This window comes from Chenopodium album, chromosome 9, assembly GCF_948465745.1.
Source record: "Chenopodium album chromosome 9, dcCheAlbu1.1, whole genome shotgun sequence".
NCBI lineage: Eukaryota > Viridiplantae > Streptophyta > Magnoliopsida > Caryophyllales > Amaranthaceae > Chenopodium > Chenopodium album.
The window spans coordinates 61,164,531-61,180,502 of NC_137842.1; the positions used below are offsets into that span (position 1 = coordinate 61,164,531).

General features: G+C 34.1%; 1 protein-coding gene across 1 annotated transcript; it reads right to left on the reverse strand.

The window, feature by feature from the left end:
- Positions 1–6,148: 6,148 nt before the first annotated feature.
- On the reverse strand, positions 6,149–12,176 carry LOC145558649 (transcription factor MYBS3-like). Its single transcript, XM_081619958.1, has 3 exons — positions 11,314–12,176; positions 8,408–8,604; positions 6,149–6,973 (listed from the first exon to the last, which is right to left on the reverse strand). Exons 1-3 carry the CDS (start codon positions 11,675–11,677, stop codon positions 6,443–6,445), a joined length of 1,092 nt encoding a protein of 363 aa, XP_081476084.1. The 5' UTR covers positions 11,678–12,176; the 3' UTR covers positions 6,149–6,442.
- Between the last annotated feature and the right edge of the window lie 3,796 nt (positions 12,177–15,972).

Consider the following 15,972-nt stretch of genomic DNA (forward strand, 5'->3'; position numbering starts at 1 on the left):
TATTAAATCGAACATTTTCACCAACGTTATTATTAGTTATTACATGCCTACTAGATAGCAAATCGTGAGAAAAGTATAGATTATAAATTTATCTTAAAAATTCAATAAATAACCTGGGGATCGCACGGAGCACAAAACTAGTAAATAAATAAAAGGAACACAAGAAGAAATAAAAAGATTGAGAAAGAAAGTCAAGAAAATCCAACTTAAGTTTGGTGATTGTTTGATCTCCCCTAACTATTATTGTATTTTTGTCATTGTTAAAGATCTTCAATGAGGGTTTATTATCTAAAATTTAAAAATTGAATTAATTTATGAAAAGTAAAGTAGTACCAACAATGTTTTGGTGTTGACTCATGTAAATAAAATGAAATACAGAGTACAATACTAATAAAATGGTACCAACAAAGAATTATTGGTAGCAAGGTTGATACAATAATACTAATAACTTGATAAGATTAATCTACCTATTGATTCAGCAATTGGTTGAACCACGTGATGGTAGATTACTATCTCACTACATGTGTGGGGCCTCTCTTTTCCTTTTTCTCTCCATCTCCTTTATTCCCTAATTTGGTTTTTTCTTCCAACCTCCAAATTACTCTTATTCTTTCATAGTCATAAAAGACCACAATTGATAATTTGATATTGCCAAAGACTTCCTACTGAAAGTGTGGTGGGTATGGATTTTGATGTTAGAAAAATTCACATCGGATTATCTCACCTTATTTTCTCTAAAAATATCTAAATTTAAATTAAATCCATAATAAGGGACCAATAGAAGAAGATCCCCTATAAAGGTGGGATTGTTAAATATTAATTTAAAGGTGGGATGATTAACAGCGAACTGGCAAAAGTGGTATTATTAAATTAGAATCAATTTTTCCTTTAATATATTACTTTGCACAAAAAAAAAAAAAAAAAAAAAAAAAAAAAAAAAAAAAAAACCTCGAGAAATTAACAGACTGTGAACCATGTTAAACTCAAGAGAGATCGGAGAAAACGACTTGGCCTAGTATTGATAATCACGACAATATATATATATATATATATATATATATATATATATATATATATATATATATATATATATATATATATATATATATATATATATATATATATATATATATTACAATACAAATAAGCCCTAACTTGCTTAAAACTTCTAAAAGATAAACATGACAAATATTCAATATTAACATAAACCAACCGACTTCTAATAGGCAACATACCCTCGAGTTCCGATCACCTCATTTGAGTCATTACATAACTTTCATCCTTGCCAAAAAGCTTTACAAGACTAAATGCGAATATTTGGCATTAAGAGCATCATCTAGACACTCCTCATCCAATAAGCCAGGCCCTTTGCAATATGAAAGATGATATTTCTCGGTTATTATCATCTCAAGTAAAGATGCCTAATTGAATTTGCACTAATCGATTTATCTAATGAACTACTACTCAAGTTTCTTCTTAACATTAAAATTGTTGGTTGCACCCATCAAGCTTTTATAACTAAATTTCATAAGAAAATGAGGAGCTAGTTGTGAGAAACTTGACCCTGTTCTTAGGATTCCATCTGTTATAGGGGTCGAACCCCTATGAGCCCCAATGAAGATCCTTTCCTGAATGTGAAAAAGGTATGCCCAATTCCAGATGTATTCGAGTCATTTCCCGGGTTGCAGAATTTAATTTCATCAATTTTAGTGGGTCTTTAACGGGTTCGTTATTAGACGTAAGAGCTATTAGATCTGCATGATAAAAATAATATTTCAAGTGACATATTTTTTTTCAAGTGACAAATACATTTAATTAAACTTTTACGCTCAAATCATAACATTACAAATTTATTTCATAATTAGTTTATCAACTACAAACCAAAATGGTACATATTTTTAAATTATATTATTTTTGTACATATATTGTACTTATATGTTGTTTGAATCTATTGACCCATATAAGTTTGTGTAATTTAAATTTTTAGATCAAACTCACCACTCTAATGACACATTTTATGTCAACAATGTTATATTAAAAAGAGTCAAACATGTTCATAAATTTTAAAATTAATAATATATATGTGTTATGAAATATTGTGTGGATGCCCATTATACTTGTTGTATCATTCCAAAATATTCTAGATATATCTAGACTTTATATTCTTATCCAAGCAAACCCTAACTACATTGTATATATATATACCCCATCATATGGAATGGAAATATACTGATCGATTCTCTCCTCAATTTTTCTCTTGTTCTCTTTATTATATAACAATATGGATTTTATACACATATATTTAACAACAACATATAATAACAAAAGTGATCCTATCTCTTTCATTTACTTATATATACAAATACAACCCTATTTTTTGAAATATGTAACCTAAAAATATGTTACATTTTTTATGCTATTGTTTTCTATATATATATATATATATATATATATATATATATATATATATAATAACAATTGAAAATGAAATAAACAAGATAATATTAGAATAACTTATCTAATATACAAATTTAGTTAGGTAGTGAAAATTGTAAAAAATTCCATCAAAAGGGTCCATCCCTATAAATACCTCTGACAATCCCACATCATCACCATTACTCTGTTTTTTCAAAACGTTCATCCAATATTTAAAATTCAAAACTTCCCTTGCAATTTTTTTTTTTTTTTGCTCCATTTTTCTCTTAGTTTCAATGGAGCTTTCTAATTTCGACTTTAAGCTACTCTTTGTAAGTAGTTATTTAATCGGACTTGAATTGAATAGAATATTTTTGTTTTTTCGTTGCATTTTCATTGTATTATAAAAATTAACCATCAACGGCATGATATTATTAATATGAAGAGTTCAAAAAGTAAAGAATATACATTTATATATGTTAAAAAAATGTTTCTGCTTTTTCACTGTATTACAATAAGTCAACCCCTTTGCAATATGAATGATGATATTTCTTGGCTCTTCCCATCCCATGTAAGGATGCCTAATTGAATTTGCACTAAAAATCCATTTATCTAATAAACTACTACTCAAGTTTCTTCTTAACATTAAAATTGTTGGTTGCACCCATCAAGCTTTTATAACTAAATTTCATAGGAAAATGAGGAGATAACTGTGAAAAACTTGAGAAAATGCATGGTAGGCCCGATTCCAGATGTATTCGGGTCATTTCCCGGGTTATAGAATATAATTTCAACCATTCTAGTGGGTCTTTACCGGGTTCGTTATTAGACGTAAGAGCTAGGCGTGCATAATAAAAATATTATTTCAAAATTTTTTTTTTTTTTTTTTTGAAACCATTTAAAGTGACATATACATTTAATTAAACTTTTACGCTCAAATCATAACATTACAAATTTATTTCATAATTCAAAGTTTATCAACTACAAACCAAATTGGTACATATTTTTAAATTATATTATTTTTTTTTTTTTTACATATATTCTACTTATGTTGTACATGTATCGTAATATGTTGTTTACACCTATTCACCTATATAAATTTATGTAATTTAACTTTTTAGATCAAACTCACATATTGTTTCCTTACATTGATTTAATTATTTAATCATTAATTTTTCATTGTAGGTTACAAGCTTTTATAAGAATTAAGTGGGTTCGATAGACTTCATTGATTTAAACTTAACTTCCGTCAAATTACTGTTTTTTTTTGTTAAAAGTTAGATATCTATAATTTTATTAGAAGCTATTAAATTTCAAAATTTGGCCCCCACACCTTATAGCTAGTCTAAGATCCGTCATCGTTCACATCATTAACATAAAAACTGGCTAAACTTAAAGAATTAGTGAGCTCAAAGGGAAATTGTCATGGCGCAAGGTCATCATTAAAGGAGAGAAGAAGAGAGTTTAAAGTGAACTCAACTCAGAAAAAGCACCTGATGGGATTAAAGTGAAATTGTTATTATTAATAAAAGTAGTTTGAATAAGAGAGACATTAGCTGAAGAAGGTAAAGGGCCAATGATTTCATTGTTTTAAAGAGAAAGAGTCATGAGTTGAGTGATGGTATTAATGGAAGAAGGAAGTGTAGTTTTCCGAGATTGAGAAGCAAGATTAATGGAGGTAACCCTATTGCTATTATCACAAATTACAGTCTTTACACCCTTCCATTTGAAGAAATCCGTGGAGGCTAGAATCCGACTCAGAAGGAGGAGATGATACGAAAGATTTCAACAAGTCATCCATGGCGGATTTTTCATCTGCAATGATGGTAGTGATTCCAGTGAAGCTGTGTGTGGGGAAGAGGATGAAAAGGATTACCATTTGGTAATTGGATATACATTCTATAACATGTAAGATGGTTGGAAAGAGAGATAAATCAACAAATATATACTGAAAGAAGTAAAGCAAATTTTAAGTATTCACCCAAGACAGGAGGAACAGGATGAGATCATGTGGGGGGGGGGGGGGGACGGAAAATGGGCGATACACGGTTAAGTCTGGGTACTTATGGTTGATGGATTCCTTCCGAGAAACAGAAAGACCCAAGTTTTGGAAGGAATTTTGGAAACTGAAAATAACCCCAACTTGGCTTATGCTTGGCTGGAAGGTGCTGCAAAACGCTTGTGGCAGCAACGAGGGGCTTATCATAAGAGGTTTGAATGTCAGCTCTCTGTGTGTCTTTTGTAAGGACTCTCACCTATTTAGAGACTGCCAAGTGGTTCGACGAATATAGTTGTGCGGCCCTCTAGGGCTTAAGGTGAGAAGTGAAGACTCGTGCTTGGCGGCTGGCGATATGGATAAAAAAAAATTTCTGAACTATGTGTTTAGTATGAAGAAAGAAATCCCAGCGCTTGTTGGAATGATATTAGCTACTCTGTGGAGTATCAAGAAGTACATAAACGATGTCAATTTTAGAGGAGTAACCAGCTCTCCAGACCGGCTTATGCAGATGTGCAGTGAAGCTTTTGCTAAAGTAAATCAAGAATAAAGTAGAGGCATCTCGGATAATTAGAGACAGGGTTCTCATAGGGCGGGGAAAGCAGAGTTAAACTACTGGCATAGAGGCATGCATGACTCTCATCAACAGGTTGCAATAGTGATTATGGATAGGGCTTGGAAAAGGATGCAGTAGGGTGGGTGATCATGAAAGACGGGGTGCTGGTTCAGGGAGGTGGGAAAAGGGTCATTGGGAGCTCAACACTACAATGTGAATTACTGGCTATTAGGGAAGGAAGTACAATGTGGAGGCATGCAGATGATAAAACCAACTGGAGATCAGAACAGATAGTAAGCTAAGTGTTAGAGCGCTTGAAGACCTAGCCAGGCACCGAAAGAGTTAAGGAATTTGGTTAAGGAAATCCTCCTCCTCGGTTCTCATTATACTTATTTCTGCTCTAATTATGTCCCTAGGATTGTTAATTCTAGAGCCCATGATCTGGCTATGAGAGCCAGGAAATGGGTGTAGGAGACTAGGAGGTCTATGTACTCTTAACTTGTTTCACAGCTGTCAAAAAATAAAATAAAATTATATATATATAATCCTAATTGTAGCAAACAAACTTTCAAATAAAAATAATATGATTTAGAATGATACTACATTATTTAACATATTACTTAGTAGGTAGTGTAAAGTATATGTTTGTTTTTTATAAAAATAATACCTAATATAAAATATACGAAAGATTTGTTAAAATATATCATTGAATGCATATATAATATAATTCGTATAAAATTGCCAAATTAGAAATTAAATAGTATTGGAAATTAATTAGTTTTCTTGAAGATTTGACAAAAAAAAAAAAAAAAAAAAAAAAAAAAGAAAGAGTGGTGAATAAAAATTTAACCATCATCCTTGGTTTTGCCTTTAGTATTTAGTTATTGATTGATGTTTGTTTTTAATAAATAACTAAGTTAGAACCTGTGCATGTATTCCTTTGCACCTTTTTTTAGTTTTTGCAATCATATTTGCTCAAGGGCACATCATGATATGATTGATATCCACTCTTTACCAACATGCCTTCTTTACCACAAAACTGTCAGTTGACTTCAACAAATTAAATGAGATGACATGCATGATACAATCTGCAGCAATTTTATGGTGTGATTAGTCCTGATAACATCTAACTATTTGGTTACAACTTAAAATTCATCACAGCAATGGAAGAAAGGAAAGCATATCAAATAACCGACAAGAGAAACTTGATTCTTCAAAGATGATGTACAAGATGGCCATTTTGCTTCCCTTGTCTTTTTTTCTTCTCAATTATTGAAATATTCTAGTTTCCTTACAGGGAGAAAGAATGTAAATCAACTAATAAAATTTAATCTAAAAGGTTCATAAGCCAAAGACAGAAAGCTAAGAACTGCTATCAGCACCCTATTACCAGCTACAATAAAGATAGTTTACATCGAACAGAACAGAAGACATCCAACGAATAGATGGATAAAAGATTCTCCTCTTCAAATCCGTTAGACTGCTTGAATCACGCTGTTCTTTCCTTCAGTGAGGTCTAAGCTGCTAACAGGAACACTTGCATGAAATGCTGATTGTCGAGATGGAGCACTTAGAAGATTAAGAGAGAGCTGTGGAGGAACTACATGGGACTTTTCAGTCTCACTGAGATTGAGTTGAGACAGTCCCACAAGTTCATCAACATTCACAGGTTCTTTCCGAAGCACTGGGGTGGGCTTTAGGACCTGATGCTGCTGTGAGTTTTCACCATTTTTATCCTCTTCGGGGTGGATTGTGGGTTGTGTCCAGAAGGGTGGATATGGAATGGGTACATAGAAAGCAGGAACAGAAGGTGTCAAGTTGTTCGGGAGTGACTGAGTTTCATTATTTGCTTTAACTTCTTCTGTGGAAGTGGCTTCCATGGGCTCAGGTTCTGTACTAAGAGAGAGATTTAATGATGGCAGTGAGGTTGCGTTATCGGTTTCTCTAGGTTCAGGCGGAGGGGGGAGTAATTGTTCTTCAGGCACAGTCTCAGGCTCTTCAGTTACCTGAAACATAAGAAACATAACAATATGGATGAATTGACCAAAATTGTTCAATAAGTTCTTTTAAAAACAATTTCCCGAGTATGAGCATGTACATCCAGATGCAATTTGGAAAAACTAATTATTTCTAGAATAAATTACTGTGGCCAGGAAATCAAGGCCTAAAACAAGGTTAGTGGAAGAACATTTCAAAACTATGCACATATAGTACTATCATTGGCAAACTCTACTACTGGGTGTTCTTACTCATGAACCCTACCCAAACAAATTCAACTCAAAGAAACTAATATGCCATAACACAAGGCACTATTGAGTATTGAAAAATAAATTCTCAAGACTTTCAAACATTAAGACAACTAGTGTATAACAGGCCTCAGCCCTTAGTGCAATAAGTCATTAGCTAGAGAGGCAAACCACGAGTGATTTAGCAAGTAGGGAATTGTTCTCTTTCAGACAAGGGAAAACCTTCAAGAAACCACACAGCATGTTATAAATCTGACCAATAGGCTATTACTTTAGTATGTAACTAGACAGATACTATGGTGGATCTATCGTGTTGGCCAGCAAATTGTCAACAAGTGAACTAGCTGAAAGCAAACATAGGGCCCCATTCCCCACTATCGTTTCAAAATAAACCTAAGCATAACCAATTCATACATGTGGGTTTCTAGGTAGCAAAGACACTTCTAGAAGGCTGCATGTTCTGTGTCCAACACTCAAAGACCAACAAAACACATACAATATAGAGTTGTGTCCACACAGGATAGAATTGATGGATTTTTAAGGAGATACAAAGGGCAATGATGGAAAAAGCCGGGCAATATAGAAAGTGGACCTTGGAATCACTACTACATACATTTTGAAACGAGAACAAACAAAAAAGAGTATGGCTGTTCTTAAAGAGTCAAAGGTAAGCAAGCTCAGAATATATATTTGGCAATGACACATATATGAACAATATACATTCAAAGAAGAGACTGACTGTTGACTATCCTAAATATCTCTCCACATCCTACATGTCCGGATGTCCCCATGTTTATCATTTAATAAATGGTGAATGGATAACCAGATATGACAAGCAAATCCCAATGAGACCATTTACCTTTTACAAATTTAGCAACTTCCTTGTATGTAAGAGACATCTTAAACACATATTAGTCTGTAAATTTTTTCTTATAAAAAAAAAAAAAAAAAAAAAATCAGGTTCCACATCCTTGTCATCTGTTCTGTGCTGCAAAAAATGTCACGACTTAATACTGAGATACCAGACTATACATTGCCGCTTGTTCATGTAAAATTTATGTTATCCATGAAGCTTAAATCTCTATTCACAGTATGGGGAAGGAAAAAAAAAGGTATATAAAAATGGCGTCATATACATGTCATTACCATCAGTGCAGCATTAAATCAGGGTTAAAAAAACAAAAAAAAACTAACCATGTCAAAAAGGCTAGATCTCCTCTTTCTATGACTGGCATTCTTCTGTCGAATATAGTACTTCTGAGCATGACTTGCCACCTGGGTAGGAGTCCTCGACACCACATAGCTGCGTGCAATCCCTCTCCAATCTCCTTTACCCAACTTCTGCAGACCAATTAAGAAAAAACGATGTTCCTCCTCTGTCCATGGTTTACCTGAAAACAGTATTACAACAGTATTATAATAGCAATCTTTATATCAGGCCAAATTATATGATAACACGAAAATTATTCACATTTGCAGTTTTCAGTATCATACAAAGAAAAGAAGAAGATAGCAAGCTAGATGTCAGGCCAAACTATATAATGAGATGAAACTCATTCATATTTACAGGAATGATGAAATTTGTTCACATCTGCAGATTTCAGTTCCTCACAAGAAATGAAAGTCTATATAGATGGAGTTAGGAGGTGAAAGGGAAAAACCATTAGTTCAATAAGATTATAGGCAAACAAATTTAGCATCTAGGAAAACTGTAATTATCAAAATCAGGAAAACTAACATCTTTGCAGAAAAGCTTACATATATCTATGGTTTGTCTTCGCGTACAAGGTAACTAAAGCAAAGATCACCGGGGGAGGGAGGGGGAACAAACAAAGGCGATCAAAGCTTTGTCAGCTGATTAAAAAATCTTCCAAAGTTTAGGTAGACTCAATATAGTTGACATCCTGACATGAACACATCCCTCAAGTCCATAGTAAAAGGGCATAGGAATTTGGTAGAGTTCAGAAGACAAAAGCAAAACCATCAGGACAGTACTAAAAGCAATAAAACAACATCAACAAGGTTTGCGAAAACAATTCCAGTCCACGAAAGCATGTGAGGCCATTTAAAGCTGAGGAGAAAAAAGGGTAGTGCTAGTCAACCTTACCAAACTACCAAATTACCTCACAAGTATTCTCAAAACATTATTGATTCATGATGTTGGAACAACATGAGACAAATCAGGCCCCGCTTTTTCACATGGTACGCCAGCCACTGCCTGTCCTACCTATCTCAGCCAATGGGCCCAAACCCAAAGGCAACCAGCCCCTAAAACCCTTCCCTCATATCTATCCCCACCCAAACCAACATCCCTCTCCCCTCCACAGTGAAAATAGGACAAGGTGAGATAGAGCAGCTACTCCCTCACCCTAAAATACATGTCCAATCTTGCTCATCAATAGTGTTTCTTGCATTTTCACTAATTACACCAAGTCAGGACACACCAATCCTACTGCTCCCTTCTAATCCACCTGCAACTCCAAGGCCATTCACATGGAAAAGTTCAGGAATCCTAAGTTGACACCCAGTAGACATCTCAGTCTTCGTCATAGGCCATTCATGTGTAGTGGTTGCAGAATAAAAAAAAAAAAAAAAGAAATGTAAAGTTACTATCACGCAGTTGGTAATGCCACCATTATCCATGCTCATTGCAAAAACCCAGCAGTCAGCAACTTCTTGAAACGTACACTGATACAAATTGATGAAATTAAACACACCCACCATCACATTGATCAAATATACAGAGCCCCCCAAGATCAGCACACCTTGTAAGAGTTGTAACTACTGCATTCAGACAATCTATGACTTTTACGTGACTCAAAACACACTGTCCTTCGACTGTGCATTAGCACGTCCTTATGACCCGTATCATTAACAATTACCACATATAACAGACATTCACACAAAATCAATTACGATCAAAAAGCTTTGATTAGTCCAAGAACCTACAAAACTCCTCCCAAGAATCTGAGTAATCAATGGAACAATACTAGAGACATGGATGCCCACAACAACATGACTCGATACAGCAAATCATCTCAGCTTGTACTGTCGCATGCAGCAGTATACCTTGAACACACATACTACTAAACTAATCTCCTACTAGGATAAGGGGCTATCCATAAATTCTAATACCAGGACCACAAATGTTTAAGATTATCAAAAAAGCATGAATGTCTAATCCCCTTGAAAATCAAGCATGCTATTCAACAGCACAACAACCAACATCGTCCTATCAAAAAATTCCAATAACAAACCAATACGTGGAACATCTATACACCCCTCAAAATCCCAAATTCCGTCAATATACCATCCATCATTTCTTTCCAACACCACAATTCCAAAATTTGGTTCTATACACAGGTGTAACATCTTACTTCTATCCCCTTCACCCCCCACCTCCCAACTAGGCAACTACTATACTATGGTCCTGGATTACGTACTATCGTATGGTCCTGGACTAGTACATCCTTCAATCACAACCTGCTCACGCGATCACAACCTGCTCACGCGATCACAACCTGCTCACGCGATCACAACCTGCTCACGCGATCACGATATTACGATATTACTCAAGGAGATTACGTAATATCGTATAATTCCGGGCTCGTACTCTATTCACTCACAAGAGTCACAAGGCTCACAAGTCACAACGCCCCAACACTAACAGGGTTATTTGCTACTGTAGCAATATCCTTTCAATGAGTTTATTACATTAGTATAATTGGAATTGTCAAGTTATTAAACATACAAGGTAGTGAGGTACTAAACCAGAACCAACTGTATCCATCATCATTTATCACTAATCCACCAACTTCATCATAATATTGAAAATTAAAAATTAAAAAAAAAAATCAATAATTATACCAACTTATATCCACTTGCTCAAATCCCACATCACATATATTGGCTTTATCCTCAATTCTCAAAATCATACTTAAATGCTTAAAATAAACACATAAAAAAACACCCATAAAAATCCACAAATATTTACTCATTACACAACCAAAAATAACATTAAAAAAATACCCAAAAAAGCTAAAAAAATACATAAATGATCCAAATAATCAAAATTTTAAAAATCTAGAAAAAGGGCCCACCTTTTTTCCTCTCAGAACGACGATTAGATGAACAAGAAGCATGATTAGGATCATCAGAAAGATACCCATGATCATCAGAAGCAGAATTAGCATTATTATTATTTGGTGAAGCAGCAGCTGATGAATTTGAGTGATACAAAGAAAGATTTCCCATACTTGCACTCTTCTTCATGAATGACCCATCTGTCAATCTCACCCCAAACAACCTCACCCCACCACCACCTCCGCCGCCGCCGCCGCTAGCGCCGCCGCAAACGGACGAGCTGCCGGCACCAGCGGTTGAGTTAGCGGTGGCGCCGCCGCGAGTTGGGCATGTACGAGAGTTATGACCGTTGTTTGAACAATGAGAACACCGCCTTGTCATGGCGGAGTAAAATGGGTGTGTCAACTTTTTTTTTTTTTTTAGAAAAAATGGATTTGCATGTAAAATAAAATAAAATATTTTTTTTTTTTTTTTTTTTTTTTTTTGGAATTTGGGTTGATGAAAAGAAATAAAATGGTGAGATTGATTTATGATTTATGAATATAAATAATTGTGAATTTTGGGGGGATTGGATTGGATTGGATTGAATATAAATTGAATTGGATTTTTGATTAGATGAAATTTTGATTTTGATTTTATGATTTGTAGAAGAAGAGTAAAAAGATAGTGAGTGTTTTTTTTTATTTTTTTATTTTTTTTTTAGGGGTGATTGAAGATTTTGTGTGGTATTGTAATATATTTATAGGAGGAAGAAAGAAAGAAAAATGGGGATTAATAGTTTCCAAAAAAGGGAGTTATAAAAGGATTATAAATGAGAGGAGAAGAGATCAAGGAGGAGAATGAATTAACGCGGTGTGTGTCATGTGTGGAGTGAATCCAACGTCCTGCCTGCTTTCTTTTTCCTTTTTCTTTTGTGTTCATACGATCATGTACGGAGTATTTATATTTATTCGCGGGAACATAATTATGAAACGGAAGGAGTATTATTATTATCGACCAGAAATTTGTATTGATATTTTAGATTTAGTTCTTTCAAAAAATAGAATATTTTAGATCTAGTTTTGATTTAGTAAGAAAAATGTGTAATAATTCTAATATATTAGCTGTAAGTGAGTTAAATGCAAAGATAATGCAGAGTTAGTTTTTAAAAACGTAAGGATAATGCGGAGAGCTGGAGACTTTTTAAAAGGAAATGTTACAACTTTTATTGTTTTTGATCTATTTAATATAACGCGTAAAAATAAATAAGTATCCTATATATAAGGTAAGAGATCATAAATAATTTGTATCAGAGGGAAAGAAATCAAACATTGGAGGTAAGTTTAATTATTAGATTCAATTGTACAGCTTTTGTACACTCATTAGAGTGATTATTGGATAGATTTACCAAGCTAAGCATAATCTTGACAAGGAGTAGACAACTGCAGTATCCTACTCTTGTTAAGTGACTAATATACGGATGATTTACAAAGGTATAATTTTTCCATGTGCGGAGTTTTAGGAGAATTGGAGAAAGTAATAAAATATGGAGATAGTGGGGTTGGTGGAAGAATAAAAAATTATAGAAAGCAAAAGTAGTGGAGAGAATTGGAGGAAAGAGAATATATGCTGAGTCCACTAGATGAGAGAAATTAATTAATTATTGTAAATGCTTTCCAAATAAGAAAATGGAGCAAGTATTTAAATACGGTCGCAAATGGAAAGTGGAGCAAGTATTTAAAAACGAAGAGAGTAGTTTTTTGTGTTGGAATGAAACTTATTTACGATTTTGCGTTGAAATGAAACTTCTTAATGAAAATACAGTCCACGTAGGCTCGTGAATATATTTAGGGTAGTTTTTTCACAAACCGCTACCTTAAGTAGTTGTTTTAGCCTAAAAGCGCTACTTAAGGTAGCGGTTTGTCTTTAATATTACAAGTAAAGATACGGAGTAGCAATTTATAAAGGTTAAAACTGCTACCTCAAGTTGCGGTTTTAGTCCCTGTTCACTTCACCTTAAAAAAAATATTCCGTAAAAATAATTTCACTTTAGTAAAAATCAGTTTCTTTAAAGAAGAAATATAACAGAGATCTGGTAAAAGTAATTTCATTTTAGCAAAAAATATTTCAGTTCAATAAAATTAATTTCAGTTCAGTAAAATTAATTTAAGTTAAGCAAAAATAATTTCAGTTCTATAAAAATAAGGTGGAGTGAACGGGAGTACATAAACTGCTAAAAATAAACTTATTCGAGCCTACGTGGACAGTGGTTCTGTAATTAAGTTTTCATTACGAGGCAAAAGTGTAAATAAGTTTTCAAGTAACCATAATTTTGTAAATCATCCCTAATATACTCCTGGGATTTCAATAAATAGATACAAAGGTCTTGTTCTCTTCACCTTATTTATACGACGCGAGTACTAAAATGAAAGTATTTATGCTAAAGTTAAATTATTTTTATTGAAAATAGTTATTTTTACTGAACATATACGAAGTACTATTTTTAGAGAAATTCAATAAATCTAACTACTTAAAATTTATTTTTACTATGGACTATAGTTCAATTATTTTTAATGATTGAAACTTATTTTTACTAGTTAGATATTGTATTTATTTTTTAATGTTTACCGATTAAACTTGTTTTTACTTAACTTTTTTTTTTTTTTTTGTATAAATTAACTTATTTTTTTATTATAAATGAACTTAACTTATTCTAGTTGAACTTATATAACTCTTTTTTTTTTATTAATTATTATTGAATATTATGGTAGCGATTTCATTATTATCTCCTTATAAAAAAAAAAAGTATAAAAAAAAAAAGGTAAGTGGAAAAAAAAAAATAATAATGAATCAATGTATAAAATTTTTATGACAGGAAATCAAGGTATAAATTACAGCATAAATATAATTGGGGTTAGTACTAACATTTTTTTTTTTTACAGCAGTAAAAAAGGGTGATAAGGCCCCAAGAGACTTAGAAATAATTAAACTAAAACAGTGAAAACTTGACAACAACTCCCTAATTTTGGTAATCTTATCTCTGACATGAAATGCTCCTGCTGAATCACCCTGTAACCATCTGGTAAGTTTGGTGCTGGGAGCATTGGTCTACAGGTGGCATAGTTGCTGTCTCAGGGCAGCTTTTGTACCTGTTAGCATGGCATCCACCATGCAGCTGGAAGTTCCTCCTTGCTCCTGTCCCTCTCCCTGCAGATTCCTCCCACCAGGTCTTATGATTTCCCATGTCCATTGTGTCTTGTTCTTGTGCTTAGACTTTTTCAACTCTAGAATAGTAGTGGCACATTCGCTGCTCCCTGCAACAAGGTTGATCCTCTCCTTGCTTTGATGTGGTTTCCTGCCAATGATCATAGCCTCAAACCCAGGTAGGCCAACCTCTTCTATATCTGCAGCTTCCCTGCTCCTTTCACAGTTTGTGTCGCTGCTATTAGCTATAACCTTGTGATCCATTTGTTTAATCGTAGCCCAAGCCTGTTGCTTATTATTTTTTAACACCAGATTATTTCTTGCTTCCCAGATGCACTCAAGACCAGCAAGAAACATAGAGTAACTCTCCTCCAATCCCCTTGTCCTATCACATAATATTCTTTGCCAATTGTGAATCCAATTTGCAATAGGTATGTTATCTTGGTGTGCAACATTAATTCCCAAACTGCAGCCCTTCCAAACATGACTAGCAAAGGGGCAATCCCGAAAGAGATGCTCCAGCGTTTCCAAACAAACTTGCTCATTTCCATTCTCCATAAGACAAAGCAAGCAATGGTGGGATGTACCTAGCCCCCTTTTCTTCCTCTCACTGCCAACCGGAAGAGCACCTTTGAGAATCTTTTGCAAATTTCCAGAGCTTCCTCTAGTTTATATTATTAGCATTGAGTTGTTGGTCGTTGCTGTCCTTTGTTTGTTGAGCTTCATCAAAAATAAATTTGTAGCCACTTTTAACAGAGTATGTTCCTTTCCTATCACCTCTCCAAATTATTAGATCCTCAAAACCAGCTTCCATGGGGGTAATATTAGCAATCATATCCACAGTTTCCTTATCAAAAATCATATTACAGGTGTTCATATTCCAGTCGCCACTAATGGTAAGCAAAGAGGCCACATTATCATTATTGGGAACAAAAAAACCATTCCAAACCGGCACCTTCCCGTGAACCCAAGGATGGTGAATTTTAGCGGTGCACCCATCCTATATGGACCACGAGCAGCCCTTATTGAGCACATGTAGACCCCATTCAACCCCTTTCCACCCCCAAGAGCCTGTGTTTCTACCAATCCTTCTATTACCAAAAAGAGTCCCTTTATCAATACCATACTTAGCACGAAAAACCTTGCTAATAAGAGATTTTGTGTTCATGATGAACGCCACCCATGTTTTGCTAATAGAGCTTGATTACAAAATCTTACATCAAGGATACCAAGACCCCCATCCTCTTTAGCAGCTGTTAGATGCTTTCAGTTCTTCCAGTACACCTCTTTATATTCCTTCCTACCAAGCCACCAAAATTTGGCAATGATGCTGTTTATTTTTTTAAGTATTCCCATAGGACATTTGAAAACCGAGAGAACATAGGTCCCTAAGCTAGAAAGAACAGATTTGATGAGGGTAAGTCTACCAGCAGGATAAAGAAAAAGTGAGTTCCAAGCGTTTAATAATTCTTTCACCCCATCCACCATAAAAC

What these genes read in the sequence shown, in the direction of transcription:
- LOC145558649 (XM_081619958.1), bottom strand. Translation starts at nt 11,677, where the DNA reads ATGACAAGGCGGTGTTCTCATTGTTCAAACAACGGTCATAACTCTCGT. An exon ending in TCGTTCTGAGAGGAAAAAAG is followed by an intron (nt 8,605 to 11,313) that starts GTGGGCCCTTTT and finishes TACTGTTTTCAG; the next exon opens with GTAAACCATGGACAGAGGAG. An exon ending in GATCTAGCCTTTTTGACATG is followed by an intron (nt 6,974 to 8,407) that starts GTTAGTTTTTTT and finishes CTTATGTTTCAG; the next exon opens with GTAACTGAAGAGCCTGAGAC.